Raw genomic sequence first — 20,532 nt, forward strand, 5'->3', positions numbered from 1 at the left:
AAATAGATTTTTTAATACATTTCTTTATGCAACCATCTAAATTTTATTCATGAGAACAAAAAAAATAAAAAAGAGTGACGTCTTTATTTGTTGTGACACAACATCTGAGAACTTTTGAATCAACAAAAATAAGTTAAAACCTTCCTCTCAGATCTCTGATTTAAATTTAAACTTCAATTTTATTTATATATCTATTGTGACTTTTCGGGATTTGTTTGAAAAAGATTGTATTTAAGACAGATTTGAACTTATTTTGTCAATTCAAAAGTGTTCAACTTTAACAGTAAAAGTGACGTTTCTTGCTGGGAACCATGCTTTTTTAGTTCAAAAATTACAATTTAAATTCTTCCAAAATATGCTGTGAGATTTAACATATAATTACAAGTTGACCTTATTGGCGAAATACTTATTTTGGCAACTAAATTTTTAGGTTCAAACGTTTTAAAAAGTTTATTCTGTAGAATTTTGCTTTTATCAAATGTGCAAATTTGTTACCCTAGAAAATAACATAAGGCAAAAACGATGGTTTTAAAACAATCATTTTTATGTTTATTTGCCCATCTTAAAGATATGCAAGCAAGTATAAACCTCCGGGCTAAATAGATAGTAGCAAGAAAGCTAAAAACATCATATTCTTATACCTCAAAATTGATAACTTCTTGCCACATAGTATATAACATATATATTAATATTATCTTTGGTCTAAACATTGCAGCCTGGTTCCCCAAAGTCCTCAAGTTTGACATTCTAAACAAGTTAATAAATACCTGCATGTGCATAGTATATCTTTAATATACGAGGATATAAGTTTGGTCCAAAAAGTCTATAAAGAATTAAAGAATTAACAACCTTTTATGATTTCACAACCAAAAGGAAAAATTGGTGATGTACCAGTTTAAATCAGAGGCCAAATTTAATGAATTTGAGCCGAGTCTAAAATCTGCCAAAAACAGGTTTCAATAGCGCCGGCTTAAATCTTGAAACAACGAACATGATTTGAAGTGGAACCAACCATATTTGAGCCGTGGCTTAAATTTAAGCCTCGGCTGAAATTCTTTAAATTCGGCCTAAAATTTAAAGAATTGAAATGTTTGCTTCCACTTCGAACTGTATTCAACGTTTCAAGATTTAAGCCGGCGCTCAATTGAAACCGGTTTTCGGCGGATTTGAGACTTTGACTCTGAATGAATGAAAAGAAAAATTATAGATATCAGAGATTATCTATTCTGTCCTTGATATTATTGTATATTGATATTTTGTAAACTGTACAAGGATTAAATAAAAACTTAAAGCATAATTTTAATGACCTTCCATTTATAAAGAGACCTATCCGATTCACAACGGTATCCTTTAAACCTTTACTCTGTCGGGAAACTCGAGGTTACTGTGTTTCTTGGCACTTAATTTACCACTATATAACATATCTACCAAATCCTGGATAAAGCGAAGGTTTTTAAATGGTATCATTATTAATCGGATATGCACTATATTAATGGAAAACCGCTTGAAATTACGATTACAGTCCCTTTAAGAACGTACAATTTCAATGATATCTAAGCTGATCCGAATGTATTTTAACAATTAGAAAATATATATGCTCTTTAAAGTATACATATCTATGCCAATCTTCAAAGGAACTGAATTTTCTAATTCCTATATCTTTTTTCAGCCTGATGGTACAAACCTTTGATATTTTAAACTTACACAATTTGATCTAACAGAATTCATAGTATCTATGATCAAAAACCTCGGGTTGCAAAGATATAGGGTGGTTAAGGATTACATCAATAATATTTGCACTTTGTTCGATAGCTTTTAAAATGTAAAATGTCACTCAAGTATTGTCAAAATCAAAAATATATTGGTAATTGAAATAAATCCAAATAAATTCTGCACAAGAAATTTGCTTATATTTTATTTGCCCTTGGAAAAATTGTAAATAAAATGAAAAACAGTTTTGAAAGATTAATTCTACTTTCCCGGTCCCATGAGAAGAGTTTGGATAAGAGGTTGAACAAAGTTGAAATCAACCCATGATCTACAGGTCTCATCGAAGGCCTGGGTGAAGCATTTGAATCCTGCAATTCCGGAAACAATATTTGAGAGAAGAGCCATCTCTTCTTCAGAATAGTTCTCAATACAGCTTTCAACAAGTTTAGCTTCACGGCTTTGTCTAATATCATCAAACTCATCAGCAATACAGTCTTGGATACTCTCTTCAGATAGGTCAGCAGACAAAGTCAGGGAGGCAATATCTTCATTAATGGTTTCATTAACTTGCTCATAGTTCTCATCAACCCATCCCAGGGTCTGCAGCATGCACCCAATATATCCAAACTTGTCTTCAAGCTTTTCAGTAATCTCACCAAAAGTAGGACAGGAGGGATTTTTTTCTTTACTTCCTTTTCCCTTTCCTTTCCCCTTTCCTTTCCCCGTTCCTCTACCTGCTGCTTGGGTTGGATTCATGCAGGTTGCCATTACTTCAGCCATCTTTCCTTCCAGGTTAGATCCAGCTATACAGATAGCATGGATAGACATACCATCAATACAGAGACCTTCTGGGTTATATTCATGAGACTCGAATGAACCACTTTCGGAAGATCCAGAGTGTTTTCGGTCCAGCTAAAGTAATAAAAAATCCTTTTATTGATTTGGTAAAACTTTTTTTTTTGTATAAATAATATTGTTTACCCTATCCCTGCTGGGGTACTTGAAAACCAAAATACGCTGGGGGGGTCAATGACCCCCCCTTCTACATCCCATGTTTGATGTCCAAATATGAGAAATGATACATCATAAAATTGCATATTTGCAAAAATTGAATTATTTTGCTAAATCCAGTTATATGGTAAAAATGTTTGCAAAAAAAATGTCCAAAAATGATAAAATATACATTTTAAAAAGCCCTTGACCATGCCATTTTAAATATGCAAACATATTTGCAAAATTTTAAATTAACCTGATGTGTAATTAATGACAACTAAAAATGGGTAAAACCTAGATTTAGTTTGTTACAGGAAAAAGTAGTCATTGAGGCAGTGTTCCTGAGGACTTAGGCAGTTAGTATAAAAGCCCGGTTTTAAGCTGAAAGGGGGTCCTCTGGGTATTCAGGAAAAGTCAGAAAATTTCAATAGTCTCAGACCAATACTTTTTGAGTAATGTAAAAAACTACAGGAAGGGGGGGCACCAGCAGGAATAGGCTTAAATATTATTATGATTTTTTTATCTATTGCATAAGTTTATTGTACATTATTATTAGTTTTAATGGATAAACTATTCAAAATTTGTGTTTTACAAATGAGTTTTCAAAAACTTATGAAATGACTAATGCAACTTTTGGAGACATAAGGAGGAAGTCAAATTTATGTGGTATTTCAGGTCCGAATTTGTAAACTCGCAACTCCTCTAGTTCTGATCTTAAGCACAAAAATGAGAATAGCAACCTTATGCATTTACACATTTGAAATTCAAAACATTGTTGTACTTTTTAATTGATTTTAAATTAAAAGAGTTATGATTAAATTCATATGAATTTATGTTTTACATGCAATTTACTTAATATTGGCGATGGGTTATTAAAAGTGTACAATTTATTATTTAGGTTATTATAGATATCATCCTTATGATTATCAACAATGTACAATTTATTATTTAGGTTATTATAAATATCATCATTATGATCATTAGCCCTATCCCTGCTGGGGTACTTGAAAACCAGGGTATGCTGGGGGGGGGGGTCAATTTGACCCCCCCCCTGTAAATTCCATGTTTTATGTCCAAATATGCAAAGCTCTTGTGCTCTACTTTAGAATCTGCAAACAAATTTGCAAATTTGCAAAATTTGAATTTTTTATCGCAAAATCGAGTTATATAGTAAAAATGTTTGCAAAAAAAATTCTTCCAAAAAATGACAAAGTATGCATTTTTGAAAAATATTTGACCATGCCATTTCAAATATGCAAAAATGTTTGCAAAATTTTAAATAACCTGATTTTTAATCAAGAAAAACTAAAAGTGTGCAAATTTCCTTTGACAGGTTGTTTGCAAAAATTTTGCAATTTTTTTTCGCAAAACTTGTGCAATCCGTTTCCTTATGTCATAGGCTTTCCAAAAATCTAAATTTTATCAAAATCTGACAAGTGAAAGTGGATCAAAACAAAGATTTAGTTTGTTACAGGAAAAAGCAGTCATTCAGGCAGTGTGCCTGAGGACTCAGGATTAAAGACCGATTTTAGGCCTAAAGGGAGGGCTTGGGGTATGTAAGAAAAGTCAGAAAATTTCAACAGCCTCAGACCAATACTTTTGAGTTATGTAAAAAAAACTACCCCCCCCCCCAGCAGGAATAGGGTTAACAATGTACAATTTATTATCTAGGTTATTATAAATATCATCATTATGATTACTAACAATGTACAATTTATTATCTAAGTTATTATAAATATTATCATTATGATTATTAACAATGTACAGTTTATTATCTAGGTTATTATAAATATTATCATTATGATTATTAAAAATGTACAATTTAATTTATTATTTAGGTTATTATAGATATCATCATTATGATTATAAACAATGTACAATTTATTATCTAGGTTATTTTAAATATTATCATTATGATTATTAACAATGTAAAATTTATTATTTAGGTTATTATAAAACAACAAACACATGGCTGAACCCTGATTGGATCAGGCGAATGGACCGGCATACCGGAGTGCCTGTTACATTTTCTGTAGATCATACTGTAGAATAATATATAATATATTATATATTACCATTGAACTGTATGCTAGAGAAGGAAGGAGGAGGATAGTAATGAAATGCTTCATGATTACAACTGCATATTTTATTTACTTTTCCACTAGTTTTATACACTTATACAAGGACCATGTGGACCCTACCACACAATAGAAAAAGGAAACAAATAATCAGAACAAAAAACTCTGCTTACATGTGTTCCATATTTGATCACTTTATTGTATTTTTTGAAGTGTATATTTGCTTTGATAAAAGATATATTTCAATAACATATTTGTTCTTTGTACTTTTTCATGTATTTAATTTTTAATATTTACTTGTCAATATTTGCTGCCATTAAACAAGTTTTTTTATTTTCAAAATCGATCTCTGTAACTCTCATAATTCTGAATAATATCGTTGCATAGACACTATTTGATGCTTTTTGTCATAGTCATGGATTTTTAAAATTTTCAAATACTAAATTAAATTGTAGTGTCACTAGTATCTAATAGATAATTTAAGATATCTTTAATTTTTTACAAAGTTATTTTTGACGTTAACAGATGTGCAGGTGTAAATACCAGTTCTCAAATATAAAAAAATAAACTATGATAACGGCCACGGTTATCAATTTGAATTCGAACTGGACCAATCCTCTGTACTAGCCTATCATAGGCCTATTTAACCTACACAAATAGCTTAGTTTAGTGTGTTACAGTATGGGATTTTTTGCTACAATAAACAATCGCATAGGATGAAATTATATTGACAAAAATTTGACAAGAAAATATGAAATATTAAGTTAAACCTTTATGGTGTATTTCGTGTAACTATCAGTTAACCCTATCCCTTCTTGGGTACTTGGAATCCAGAATATGCTAATTGACCCCCTTCCCCTCTAAATTCCATGGTTGATGTCCAAATATGACAAATGATAAATCATTGGAAAGCTCTTGTGCTTTACTTATAAAATCTGCAAAAAAAAGTAGCAAATTTGCAAAAATTGAAATTTTTTTGCAAAATAAAAATTGTCCAAAAAATGATAAAATATGATTAAAATGCCTTTGACCATGGCATTTTGCAAAATTGTTTGCAAAATTTTAAAGAACCTGGTTAGTAATTAAGAAAAACTGAAAATGTGCAAATTTTCTTTGACGAGTTGTTTGCAAATGGTTTGCAAATTTGCAAAACTTGTGCGATCCGTTTCCTTTCGTCATAGGTTTTCCAAAAAGCTAAATGTTGTCAAAATCTTAACACGGAAAGTTGGTCAAAACATAGATTTAGATTGTTACAGGAAAAAGTAGTCCTTTAGGCAGTGTGTCTGAGTGCTCAGGCAGTTAGAAAAAAATCCCGGTTTTAGCTTAATTGAAGGGCTTTGGTTAATTATGGAAAAGTCATAAAATTTCAACAGCCTCAGACCAATGCTTTTTGAGTTATGTAAAAATAACTACAGGGGGGGACAAATTGACCCCCCCCCCCCCCAAGCAGGAATAGGGTTAAACGTTACATCTAAAGAAACCCGAAATATAAATTTATCGATTTTCAAAAAGAAAAAAAAGGATTAGTGATAACTTGATCATATGCAAAGATTTTTAAACAGTAATAATGTTAAGCGTAAGCTTATTTCATATGTTTGACTAAATTCCTTATGAAATATATACACTATTTTCATCCAAAATGAACAAGAACTTAAAAAATGTTGAAAAATATTTGACTGATGAGATATTGAGGTCTGTCCAATGATGGAAGGAGACAGATCTATTAAACAGATGACTGAACTTCGTACTTATCTGTCAACCCTAATAACTTAGCAGAAAACTTTTCTAAAAAGAAAGAAAATACCAAAAGGTGAAAAAAAGTTTTCTTTTCTAAATATCATAACTATAATTTTTAAAATAATCTTGTAAATTTTTACATTCGAATTGAAAAATTCAAATTGTGACATGGAACTTTACTTATTTCAAACTTTACTTATTTGGAACTTTACTTATTTGGCGCTTTACTGTTTTGGAGCTTTACTTACTTGGAGCTTTATTTATTTGGAGCTTTCCTTTTTTGGTGCTTTACTTGTTTGGAGCTTTACTTACCTGGAGCTTTACTTATTTGGAGCTTTACATACTTGGAACATTACTTATTTGGCGCTTTACTTATTTGGAGCTTTACTTATTTGGCGCTTTACTTATTTGGAGCTTTACTAATTTGGCGCTTTACATATTTGGCGCTTTACTTATTTGGAGCTTTACTTATTTGGCGCTTACTTTAAATATTAAATATTAGCTAAAAGTATAAATTAACTCTTTTATAAGATTTCAATAAATTCATCTTTCTTCTAAAAAATAGTTCAGCTATCGAGTTCTAAAACATTTTCAAAAAGTAGTAATTTATTTAATGGTTCTCAATAATTTGTTAAATGTTGTTGGAACGCGGTTTGTAAATTGAGAACAGTCCCTTAGCGAATTTGTAAGGTTAGAGCAATCCCATAAATAGCTTGATTAAATGCGTGATTTGGTTCTGAATAATAATATTCTCAATATTTTTTACATATTCTGTTTGTTTATTTACTGTTTGTTTACAACTTTAAACCAGTTTGCACTAAATTCTGCTATTTAATTCCCTAACATTTATTTAGACTGAATACAAATAGTCTACAGAGTCCTAAAGAAATACTTTTCACTTAAACTGTTGAGAAGCTAAGCAAAAAGCACATTTATTGCTTTTATTGATAAACAATAAGTGAAGTCTAATCTTAGGTTAGCCGTCATTACTAATACACGAGTCTAACCCTGTGTTGGGTTAAGCATGTATTGCTTAACTGCCAACATTGCTAATATAGCAAAGTTATTGCTCAAATTTGCTACATACACTAACATTATGTTTATTTAGTTTTTGAAACCGCTGTGCTGTTATCAATCTGTGAACTGATCGGAACCCTTTCTAAGAAGATTGTATTTATTAATAAAGATTTACGTTACTTAACCTTGTCATTTATTTATTATCGGGAATAGATAGCAATTCTCTAAATAAGCTAGCAAGTAATTATTATTTATAATATTTAACAAAAACATACAAAATTAAATGGTTCAGGAGAAAATATTTAAAACCTAAAATTTAGAGGTTGTGGGAATATATTTCCTCTATTCTATAAAAAAGAAAAAGAAAACTTAGACATATATTGTTTACATTACATTTTATATTTTTCGACGATGAACAACCACCCTTTAGAAATAAAAAATATAGATTTATTTTTTATGTAGAAAAAATAAATAGGTTTAAAGGATTGTGAACAAGATATTTTTCATTATAGCTTTTACTCTTTCTTTTCAATCCTTTTAGTCTTTTCTTTGTGGTAAACCCTGTATATTTACATCATCTGTCATTTAAATTCTATTTGATTTTGCTGAATTGTGAAATTCTTGATGTTTCTTTAGAGCAAGATTTATCATGTGTTCCTGCACTGTAGAGCATTTGAAACTGATGTTTAAACCTTCCCATGGGCATTGCGAGTTGTTTCAACAATTCTGTATTCGATCGGCTCTGTCGTTTTTACATGTGTTGCTAGAAACACCCAGTTAAACAAAGTTGTTGAACCAACGAAAGGATTTGATCTCGAAATTCACAATGGGAAGCTTTAAAACAGCAGGGACTGAACCAAAGGGGTATTTGTTCCCCAAACTTATGATCCCGATTAACCACGAAGCTCCCGAACATTTACACATTCAAAACAATCACCCGAAATCGATAATAAATGATATTCTCTATAGTTTCTGAAAATTACATTTAATTAACAAAGTTACATATTATGAAATTCTTGTTTATTATAATGAAAAAATTCTTACGATCTATTCGTGGGTGTAAGGATATAATTCGGTTATGAATAGTACTAAAATGACGTTTTTAAACTTCTGAAATAAAATGGCAATTGATTTTAAATGTAATTAACTATTTTTGAGGGGTTTTTTAACTGAATTTGAAGCGAAATTGATGCACGTGAAGATGTTTATACTTTTGTCGGAGGGAGGGGAGGGGGAGTGAAAATGTTTGGTTTGGCTGTCGTAGAATTCTTTGTCAAAGACGGCTTTACAACGGAGTACTCATTGTTTATGGTTAACAAAAATATACTTACAAAGAGACGTATACATGTATTCATAATCAAACTATCTAATTGTCTTCTTTTCACTTTAAATATGCCAATCATCATTTCTCAATGATGTTGGATGTCTAACACATTACATCCGTACTAGTTTTGAAGAAGATGATTGAAATCTAGAATTTGTTTATAAATTTTAATATCAAATATTTAGATATCGATAGTGTTGCGGGTCTGACAACACAATTCTACAATTCCTCAGAATCGGAGATTGATTTTAGCAAGAAGCTTGAAAAAATACAGGGTGTCCCGCAAAACATGAGAGTTTAAGACAACATGAAGAAAGTTTTTAATCTTTGCAATATGTTGAAGCATGCATTTATGAATTTAAATTTAAAAATTGAAAGTACTTTTCACGGTTTCAAAGTTACTGGAAACTTAAAGAATATTGTCAGATTTTAAATATAATTTTTTTGTGATACACCCTATCAGAAGTTGTCAATTGTCAATTTTGGTCAACACTGGACACCCTGTAATTTTAAGTTATATTCTCCATTTTCTGGTAGTTTGACTGATGTTATAGATTTGGACTTGATCCAATCTTTGTTCTACATAAATTAACCATAATCCACTTTAATGGAAGCACTAAAATATCCAGCAGATTTATTTTATTTCATAGAAAAAAACAATCTGAGTCACGATATTTCATAGATAAAACAATCAAAGTTCCGATATTTCATAGATAAAATAATCAAAGTTATTATATTTCATATAGATAGGATATTTCATAGATGAAACAATCAACGATGAAATATTTTAGAGATGAAATAAATCAGTGATTTCATAGATAACACAAATGAAAGATAGGATATTTCATAGATAAAAGAAATCATAGACAGGATTTTTTAGATAGATCTTATAGATTAAACAAAATATAGATTGCATAGATGATAAAAACCATAGATATAATATTTCATAGATAAAACAAATAACAGATAGACTACTTCATAAATAAAAAATCACAGATTTCATAAATTGTATAGATATAAAACAAATCATAACTAGGAAAAAATAAATCATAGATAGGATATTTCATAAAGATTACGCCAATGTTAGAATATGTTTTAAATAAACAGATGACCTATGAAAACCAAGATGTACAGACCTTATCAAACTGATGTGGTAGAGACTAGAGACCTTCCAAGAAAGTACCTAATTAATTTTCTCATGGCTCATCAATAATTGATTAACAACCAAATGTTCTAAATTATTGTTATCACATAAAGGTGCAAAAGATATTGTTGGGAATCGTACATGTTCTTCTTCAAATGGAGGCTCACTTGAAATCCCAATGACAGTGTCTTTAACGTTCCTAAATTAAAAGATGAATCAGCGAATATCCGAAATATTCTTTTCTAACAGATGAGATTGAATATTGGCTTAGGAAGTTAGGACTACTGTATTAGTTATATTAACCAATATTGAAATCCGTTAAAGGGACTGACAACGTTAAGTCGGATGACCCTCTGCTAAAGAATTTCTAAGCACGATTCAATCCCTGTTCCAAGGAAACTAATAATTTGATAATTTGCTGAATACATATGAACAATAAAACGTCGCATAAGTATTAAATAAATCCTATTTGTTTTGTCTACAATAATGCAGTCTCAGCTCAACTAACATGTCTAACCAGACACTCCCTTTAATGGCGCCATTGGAAATCAACCATGTACCTGTTCAGGTTTAGAGCCTTTTGAAATAACGCTGATAATGTATTGATCCCTTTAAACAGAATAAAATATGTCTATCCAGATCAAATATTTGAGTTCTTTAGACCATCTGAATTCTTCAAGGTGAATCTAAAGAAATTGACTCATTTAACCTTTAAATTCTATAAATTGTAATAACAAAAAAATGTCTTTTCACATTCTACCCTTTAAATTCAATTACTAATAAATTTTCTATAACGTTTGGTTTCGATGATGTAAGAATTTAAAGTATTTAATAAATCGTAAAAAAAACTTTTAGTTGGTGAAGTTCTCCATTTTTAAATTTCTCTGTGTCATTTTTGAAAAGCTTTTACAAACATTATTCCAGATGACCAAGAACTATCTGTTATTAGTCAAAAATGAATTTGTCGACGGTAAATTGCGCAAAACATCAGCGGCACATCCTCATCCCTTTGTGGGTAACCCTGTAGAATTAAAATATTTTTACACAGAAAATCCTTTGTCATTATCCCTAGTCTTCCTATTGTTTCTGGTCTCCCTAGTCGCCCTAGTCGCCCTGGTCTCCCTAGTCTTCCTAGTCTTCCTAGTCTCCCTAGTCTCCCTGATCTCCCTAGTCTTCCTAGTCTTTCTTGTCTCCCTAGTCTCCCTAGTCTCCCTAGTCTCCCTAGTCTCCCTGGTCTCCCTAGTCTTCCTAGTCTTTCTTGTCTCCCCAGTCTCCCTAGTCTCCCTAGTCTCCCTAGTCTCCCTGGTCTCCCTAGTCTTCCTAGTCTTTGTTGTCTTCCTAGTCTCCCTAGTCTCCCTAGTCTCACTGGTCTGCCTAGTCTCCCTAGTCTCCCTAGTCACCCTAGTCTGCCTAGTCTGCCTAGTCTGCCTAGTCTCCCTAGTCTCCCTAGTCTCCCTAGTCTTCCTAGTCTTCCTAGTCTCCCTAGTCTCCCTAGTCTCCCTAGTCTCCATAGTCTCCCTAGTCTCCTTAGCCTCTCTAGTCTCCCTAGTCTCCCTAGTCTCCATAGTCTCCCTAGTCTCCCTAGTCTCCCTAGTCTCCGTAGTCTCCCTAGTCTCCGTAGTCTCCCTAGTCTCCCTAGTCTCCCTAGTATCCCTAGTCTCCCTAGTCTCCCTAGTCTCCCTAGTCTCCCAAGTCTCTCTAGTCTCCCTAGTCTCCCTAGTCTCCCTAGTATTCCTAGTCTCCCTATTATTCCTAGTCTCCATAGTCTGCATAGTCTCCCTAGTCTCCCTGGTCTCCCTAGTCTCCCTAGTCTCCCTAGTCTGGCTAGTCTGCCTAATCTCTTTAGTCTCCCTAGTCTCACTAGACTTACTAGTCTATCTATTTTCCCTAGTCTCCCTAGTCTCCCCAGTCTCCCTAGTCTTCCTAGTCTCCCTAGTCTCCCTAGTCTCCCTAGTCTTTCTAATCTCCCTAGTATTCCTAGTCTCCCTAGTATCCCTAGTCTCCCCAGTCTCCCTAGTATTCCTAGTCTCCATAGTCTCCCTAGTCTCCCTAGTCTCCCTGGTCTCCCTAGTCTCCCTAGTCTCCCTTGTCGCCCTAGTCTCCCTGGTCTGCCTAATCTCTTTAGTCTCCCTAGTCTCAGTTGACTTACTAGTCTATCTATTCTCCCTAGTCTCCCTAGTCTTCCTAGTCTCCCCAGTCTCCCTAGTCTACCTAATCTCTTTAGTCTCTTTAGTCTCCCTAGTCTCACTAGACTTACTAGTCTATCTAGTCTCCCTAGTCTCCCTAGTCACACTTAGTTGCACCTTTGTTTTAAAAAGATAAAAAGAAATACAATGAAGTAGACCAGATGGTGGGAAATTGAATAATTTATGTCAACCACACTGCCACAAGAACTTTCAAGTACCAATTACTTCTCTAAAGTGACTGTAGACGTAATTTCAAGTGACTCGATAGTTGTAGACTAGCATTTCCGATTCAGAGTGGTACCCTTCACAACTTCATCTGAACAATAATGTGTGGAAATTATTGTCTATTTTATTTTACAATTTTCTCACAATTACTGTATAAAGATAAATGAATATCTTATATAATTTCATTTATTCTCATAAATATTCTCATTTATTCTTATTTATTCTCATTTATATTCATTTATTTTCATATTCTCATAAATCCTCGTCTATTCTTATTTATTCTCATTTACTCTCATGTATTCTCATATATTCTCATTTATTCTCATTTATTCTTATTTATTCTCATTCATTCTCATTTATTCTTATATATTCTCATTTTTCTCATTTTTCTCATTTATTCTCATTTATTCTTATTTATTCTCATTCATTCTCATTTATTCTTATATATTCTCATTTTTCCCATATATTCTCATTTATTCTCATTTATTCTTATTTATTCTCATTTATTCTTATTTATTCTTATATATTGTCATTTTTCTCATTTTTTCTCATTTATTCTCATTTATTCTCTTTATTCTCATATATTTTCTGTATTGTCATATATTGTCATATATTTTCTTTATTCTCATATATTCTCTTTATTCTCAGGTATTCTTTTTATTCTCATATATTTTCATTTGTTCTCATTTATTCTGATATATTATCATATATTTTCATTTATTCTCATTTATTCTTGTTCAGTTAAAGATTTTAAGGTTTGATTCCTGTGATTTAAACACGGATCCTACACGGAGGACATGAAATTAAGATTGTCCCTTTAAGTTATATTCACAAAGAGAAGTTTTCCCAAATCCCCCCCTACCCCCCCCCCCCAGGGGCCCAAACATATATATTTGTATGCCTTTTTACATTGAAAATAAAGTATAAATAGAAGAAAAAGAAAAGCTTGAAATAGTTTTGAAACTAGAATGAAAATGTTTACGTATCATTAATCTTTGTTTAGGTTTCTTTTCTTCAATCTTTTCAACTTTTCATCTTATAAACACCTTTGTGTGTTTCTATCAGTTATTTTTTTTTTTTTCTAAGAGGGCTTTTGTTGTTAAACCTTTCAAACTGTTTATTCAAAACATTTGCATGCTTTATACGATGCCAAATTTTCACCATGAGCTAAAAAACAGAGTGTTAATTTTTCTTGAGATAAACATTGAGCATTAGTTGATAACTAATTGCAGACTTTTGCAGAATATAGTTTTAAAATATTGGAATCTCCACAAATACAGAGCCTTCGTATGTTGCCATTTAAAATATTGGAATCTCCACAAATACAGAGCCTTCGTATGTTTTTAAAAGACAAAAACCACGAAACAAACGAACCAAGCTTTTTCTCTATACGAACTTGTAATTTTGTCCTATAGATAAATAATTTGAATCAAAATTTTAATGGAAAAGAAACTAACGTTGTAATTAAAATTTGCTGAAATGGGTACCGGGCAGTCTATAGCTATTGTACTGTAGTTATGCACCAGAGAGTAAGGAATAGAAGGGAGATATAACTGACGCGGTTCGCCACACCATATGATTATACATGCTTTGCAGACGAGTACTCCATTTGTATATGAAATGTTCAGAATAGGTTATTGTATACGCAGTAAATGTACATCAGACAAATACTTCTTATACAAATGGAGTACTCGTCTGCAAAGCATGTATAATCATATGGTGTGGCGAACTGCGTCAGTTATATCTCCCTTCTATTCCTTACTCCCTGATATGCACCTAGTGAATTCAGGGTGGCTGGATCTAAGTATTCTTTTGTCTTGGTATATTCTTGGTTTCTAGATTACTTAGTATTCAACTCTAGTACCTCTATATACATACTTGTTTAAATTAAACTGGAAAACTTTACAATATACCTTACAATTGTCTCTATCTAGATGTAATTATAGATATAACTTTCAAATTAAAGTCACAGAATAATGTCACTCCTTCCCCTACCTAAGGGTATAGCTCGGGACAAAATTTTATCTAAAAGGCGTGGCCTCCATCCATAAAAATTACATTTCTGCCTTAAACAATTTATTACAGCGTTCTAAAGTAAGATTGCTTTAAATAGTTATTATTATAATAAAGGTTTGTGGAATTGAACTAGGTGACAAAAGCATAAACAGAAATTGGCCAGGGGGACGCAGCAGACATTGGGGCCTGACACCCCCTGGAAACTAAAGATTTCACTGTTCCAACTCAACATTTTGACTTGTACATGTCCTAGGGGGTGCTCCTGGATCACATTGAACCTAGCTGAATGCAGTATTAGGCTATGGAGATATCTTGATTTTTTTTCAAAATTATTGCAGGATACATGAATGATACAGCAGATTCAGAATTTAAGAAAAAGACATCAAAATGTTAATTAATAACCGGAGTATATTCAGAAGTGCATATTACCCTTTCAGGGGGGGGGGTTATACAGATAATGCAACACGGTTAATTAGATTATTGGAAAAAAATGATTATTTGCATTATAAACATGTATTACAAGTCGCCTTAAAATTGTAATTTTTTTTAAAAATATGAAAATAAAATCACCGTGAAAAATATTTCACTGTTTTAGCTAGATGTGAGCTGAACCCCCACCCCCTCCTTAGTCTCTTTATACGCTTTATTAATGATGTTTTCGAATGTTTTTTATCTAAAATCAACATTTGCTCAATTAGATTTTTTGAAATGTAAAACTTATTTTAAAATGAAAATAAACACATGTAAAAAGAAATTAGTCTCAGAAACTTTAAAGAAACGCAAAGAATCTTGGCAGAATTGTGAAATATTTACTGTTTATTCAACACAATTATCATTATAACTTTATTGCATTTTAAACCTATGTCAGGTGTATATTTATACTGTACCGTTTGGCTGTCTATGATGTGTGTGTACGTAATATTTACAAATAGGTATAGCTTCCTGAAAGTCTGGTACTTTAAGTGAACCCTCTTTTTCTTTTTCATATAATTATGAGTATTGATGATAAGGCATAAAGAAAACAGCTTTAAGAGAAGTTGAATTAATTTCTTTAGAACTGAAAAAGATATTATCAGTCATAATCCTCTAGAAAAAAGTTAATATTTATTCATTTAATTATATTCTAAATTTATATATTCAGATCTTTTCATTTATCTATTTTATTTATTCATACATTAAACTATATCTTTATACATTTCTTATTATATATTAATTCATTCATATTTATTTTTTATAAATAGTATTTGGTAGAAATAAAAATTGCAATGTTTCATTGTAGCAAAGCTTTTTAACTTTTATCATTAACAAAAAACATTAAATTGAAAATACGAAATAATGGAAATCACGAGTTTTCTAAATTTAACAAGATAGAGCTAGTTTTAGACACTCTCTTTAATATAATATCTCTGTATTCAATATTATTATTACTGCAGGTGTATTGTTAGTCTAATGTTTCTAAATTTAACAAGATAAAGCTAGTTTTAGACTTTCTTTATCATATAATATCTCTGTATTCAATATTATTATTACTACAGGTGTATTGTTAGTTTAATGTTTCTAAATTTAACAAGATAAAGCTAGTTTTAGACTTTCTTTATAATATAATATCTCTCTGTATTCAATATTATTATTACTTCAGGTGTATTGTTAGTCTAATGTTTCTAAATTTGACAAGATAAAGCTAGCTTTAGACACTCTGTATAATATAATATCTCTGTATTCAATATTATTATTACTTCAGGTGTATTGTTAGTTTAATGTTCTAAATTTAACAAGATAAAGCTAGTTTTAGACTTTCTTTATAATATAATATCTCTGTATTCAATATTATTATTACTGCAGGTGTATTTTTAGTTTAATGTTTCTAAATTTAACAATATAGAGCTAGTTTTAGACACTCTGTATAATATAATTGTGCATCTGTATTCAATATTATTATTTCTTCAGGTGTATTGTTAGTCTAATGTTTCCAAATTAAACAAAATAAAGCTAGTTTTAGACTTTCTTTATAATATAATATCTCTGTATTCAATATTATTATTACTGCAGGTGTATTTTTAGTTTAATGTTTCTAAATTTAACAATATAGAGCTAGTTTTAGACTTTCTGTATAATATAATATCTCTGTATTCAATAGTGTATTGTTAGTTTAATGTTTCTAAATTTAACAAGATAAAGCTAGCTTTAGACTTTCTTTATAATATAATTGTGCATCTCTGTTTTCAATTATAAGGATAAATGTTTCTCCCCTATAATATGGTTTGGGAATTCTAATAGGAATTGATGGTTACATTGGAGAAATTTTTATATTTTCTATAGAATTAGGATAATACAAATACCAGAACATATTTACCCTTACACCAGAGCACAAGAAATTTGGTAATGCATCAAATTGTTAAAAAAAAATGTTAAATATATTAAATATTTGGCTTATAACTTGAATTTTAAAACACCTATATCTTTGCAGAATGTAAATATGTGCTTTTTTCAAGAAAACAAACATTCAAATTTTTTTAACTGTGCGCAGAATAATTCGAAAAGAATGGTTCTGGAATGGTTAGTGTTTTCAAAAGTTTATATTAGTGAACATTTTTTATATTTGAATCATTTTAAAAGTTACATTATCACACCGGTACAATATTGACTTCAATAACCTTTTCATAAAAACATAACTTAAAGTTAAATTGTTTTTCTTAACAAAATCAAATTTTCTGTATTTTCCAATTATCTATAAAGTAGTCCTCAGACTTACTGCAAGGAATTTCGAGAACAATTACAAACATATTGAATACAATTTTGAATGCCTTTTTAAAGTCTGAAAGATTTTTTTCAAATCTCCAGTAACTTTAAAATAAGTATAAATATTAGACCACATTTTGTAAATACCAGGGAACAGGGGTTTTAAGAATCTTTGGTTGCAAACTTTAGTTTTTAAGGAATAATTGAATACAACCATAAACCTTTACGCTCGAATGATAAAGCAATTTAAATCAAATGGCGCAAACCTTTGATATTTTACAGGGTGTCCCAAAAACATGGGAATTCAGTGACGAATTGGATATCGTCTTTGTTATCAATTAGCATTGTAATACCTAATTTCAAAAGCCATAATATTATTATGTCTGCTATAGTTTATTTTATGAAAAGGGTAAATGACTGTAAAGATGAGTCTATAATGTCTCCGCAAGATGAACAGTGAAGACGGACAAGTTTACTCTGTTTGTATAAGGAATTTTCTTGATACTAAGTACACCATTATGCAGTCAAAACATAAATAAACCAATTGTGAACATAGCAGACGGAACTCTTACAGATTATAGCTTTCTCAGTAGGTATCACTATACTAAATTAAATAATTATTTATAAAGACGATATCGAATTCATCACTGAATTCCCATGTTTATTGGGACACCCTGTAGATTAATCTATGTGTTCTTTATTTAGCAAAATTCACAAAATCAATTATAATATCTACTACATCAGGTTGTAAAGATATAAGACCTACAAAATTATGGTTCGAATAAAGCATTGAGAGCTGGGATATCGAGATCAATGCTAGATATCCTCATTTTATTAATAAATATTCAGGAAAGTATCTAAAATGCAACCACTCAGAGTGTCGATTGTAAAAACCGACTAGTCCACACAGGCCCCAACTGAGCCACTCCCCGCCCCTTTGGAAAATAACCCCTCCCCACCTGGATCCTGTGTACGCCCTTGGATACCTAGCCTAACCTTTTCATATTTCAATCAGGGAATTGTAGAACATAAATTATGCATTTTTTCAGAAGAAAGAAAAAGTTTCTCTTTCAAAATGAATTTTTTATTCCAAATAATGAATTATAAATAGAGTTCCATAGCCACCTAATTTGTTATAATTATAATGAAACATTCCAGAGATACCAAGTATAAAACATTTTACAGCTGTCAATTTTTTTTAATTACTGAATATTCTTAAATGCATTAAATGCGTCAATGCATTTTTTTATTGTAAGGTTTTTTCAATAACTTATACTTTTTGTTTTAAGCTTTTAGTTTTAAAGAAGTAATTTGCAAAATTCTCGTTAATTTGGATCACTCTGACCCTATATATCTTATTTTGACCAAGGTACTAATTCAAGGAAAGTTATTTGCAGTTGTGTATACTCTGCATACATATTAAAACCAGTTCTCTCTGGGTAGAATTTGTAAACAAGAATAGATGCATCAGTGTTCGTTTAGTATCCAAGGAGGTTAAAATTCACGTAATAGTTTCCTATAACAAGAATATTTAATTGTTTTTTTTTATGTGAAAGATGGATCCCATGTAAGGCTTCGACATCTGTCTTGTGTGTGCATTACTGCCCAGAGACAGTACACTGCAGTACAAAAGATGTGTGCACCTCTGAAATAACTTTGCTTGCAATATAACCTTGATTTTGACGATGTTCTTATTCAAACGTTTAGAATCAAAATTGAAATTTAATTTGTGAATTTAAAGAAAACACTGAGAAAATAAACAATAAGTGTTTTTATAACAGAATTGATTTATATAACTTGACAGAGCCCAGTTTGTTTTCCTTCTAAGAATAAAAATCTCTTTTGCGTCATAAATAGTTTGGAAATTGTCTTTATTATCCTAGTGAAGATATCAGGCAATCTATAAAAATATTCAACTCAGTGGAACTTTATCAATTAACCTTGTGATTTATCATGGAATAAAAGGCTATCTAAAGGGAGTGTTTACGAAAAATGAAAGGGGGTATATATATATATAGGCTTACGTCAAAAAAATATGGATGCAGCATTTGACTGGGATCGTAAAAAATCAATTTTATTTCAAACAAATCATCCAAATATTGCAACCATATAATCATCGTTAATTTTTCGACGCATTTGTATATAGTTGATAATTCATTTTATTTTTTACTTAAGTTTCATATACGATGTACTTTAAACGCCGATTTTTTTGTCGGCCTAATAAACGTCCTTCAAAGTATAAATGAAACATTTAAAAAATATTATGAAATATCATCATTATATGAATACCGCAAACTTATGTTTATGAAGAAATATTTTTCTTTTACATATAGCATTCCTTTTTTTAGTAAAAGTTCATTTGAGTTTCTGTAAGTACTTAAGTCCTGGCAAATTTTGCAACTAAGTAACCTGTATAATTCCAAACATTAGGTCTAAGAGTTAATAAATTATCTGCATTAAACATTCCTCAAAAAAGGGAGGCAGCGCAGTAGCATGTACTTAAACGATCTTGAAAAAACTATATTCAATCGAGCTAATCTTCGAAGTATTTTGAGAAGTTTATGAGTTCAATTCAAAAAATAAACCAATTACTTTTGTCATAAAGATTTTGTTTTGAGAGGGTAACCTTTTCTACACGTAAAAATCTCTTTAATAAATCAGAATAATTCTGTGCATTCACTGATAGAGAAAATACAGCTGTGCAATAAATTTGTACAATAATTTATTTCAATGTAAGATGACATAAAAACGACTTTGACCTTTCCAAGAGGGTTGGCGAGTTCGTCATTGCTTCTAACATCAAACTATCAGGACGCAGAGAGATGAAGTATGAAGGGGGAGGGGGAGAGAGGAAACGCCCACTCTGCCTCTATATACCGGTGATTCTAAATAGTAGAATAATATTAACGACGATTGGCCATGTACCCTGAAACGATAGAAAACATCAAGAATATAAAAGTATAATCTTGTAATATCGATTTATGTAAAATGGGCTTTAATTTGTATATTATATACCTGAATATTAATTATGATTTACCAAGCAGCAGACTTTCGTCAACTGAGACCTAAATCTGGCTCAGAGGAAACTGCAGTACGGTGTACAGTGTGTACAGTAAATGTTTGCAATCAAGTTTTCTGTGCATTCATCCTTCTTTGCAGGGTTCTTCTAATATAGGAAGGGGGCTGAAATATGAATTGTACAGCTTGTACAACAAGTTTCAATGTCTACGCAAGTGGAGATAAAAGCCCATTTTGTTTCAATCTCAGAACCTTGTTGATGGTATACGGATTTTATCATGATTTAGACATGATAGAATGTGTAAACATATGTGATGAGGATTTGAGATTGTTTAATTATTTCTC

General features: G+C 31.0%; 2 protein-coding genes and 1 long non-coding RNA gene across 3 annotated transcripts; all 3 read right to left on the minus strand.

Annotated features, from left to right (window-relative positions):
* Positions 1–1,899: 1,899 nt before the first annotated feature.
* LOC111701426 (uncharacterized) lies at positions 1,900–4,881 on the minus strand. The gene is made up of 2 exons (XM_023472708.1): positions 4,779–4,881; positions 1,900–2,622 (listed from the first exon to the last, which is right to left on the minus strand). Exons 1-2 carry the CDS (start codon positions 4,830–4,832, stop codon positions 1,972–1,974), a joined length of 705 nt encoding a protein of 234 aa, XP_023328476.1. The 5' UTR covers positions 4,833–4,881; the 3' UTR covers positions 1,900–1,971.
* Positions 4,882–11,043: 6,162 nt separating this feature from the next.
* Positions 11,044–11,775, minus strand: LOC111701425 (processed variable antigen-like). The gene has a single exon (XM_023472707.1). The coding sequence runs from the start codon at positions 11,773–11,775 to the stop codon at positions 11,044–11,046; it is 732 nt and encodes a 243-aa protein (XP_023328475.1).
* An 8,099-nt stretch (positions 11,776–19,874) lies between these two features.
* Positions 19,875–20,233, minus strand: LOC111701417 (uncharacterized). The gene is made up of 2 exons (XR_002765191.1): positions 20,185–20,233; positions 19,875–20,054 (listed from the first exon to the last, which is right to left on the minus strand). It is a non-coding gene; the product is annotated as an uncharacterized LOC111701417 (long non-coding RNA).
* Between the last annotated feature and the right edge of the window lie 299 nt (positions 20,234–20,532).

The sequence above is a fragment of the Eurytemora carolleeae genome, unplaced genomic scaffold (genome assembly GCF_000591075.1).
Source record: "Eurytemora carolleeae unplaced genomic scaffold, Eaff_2.0 scaffold457, whole genome shotgun sequence".
Lineage (NCBI taxonomy): Eukaryota > Metazoa > Arthropoda > Copepoda > Calanoida > Temoridae > Eurytemora > Eurytemora carolleeae.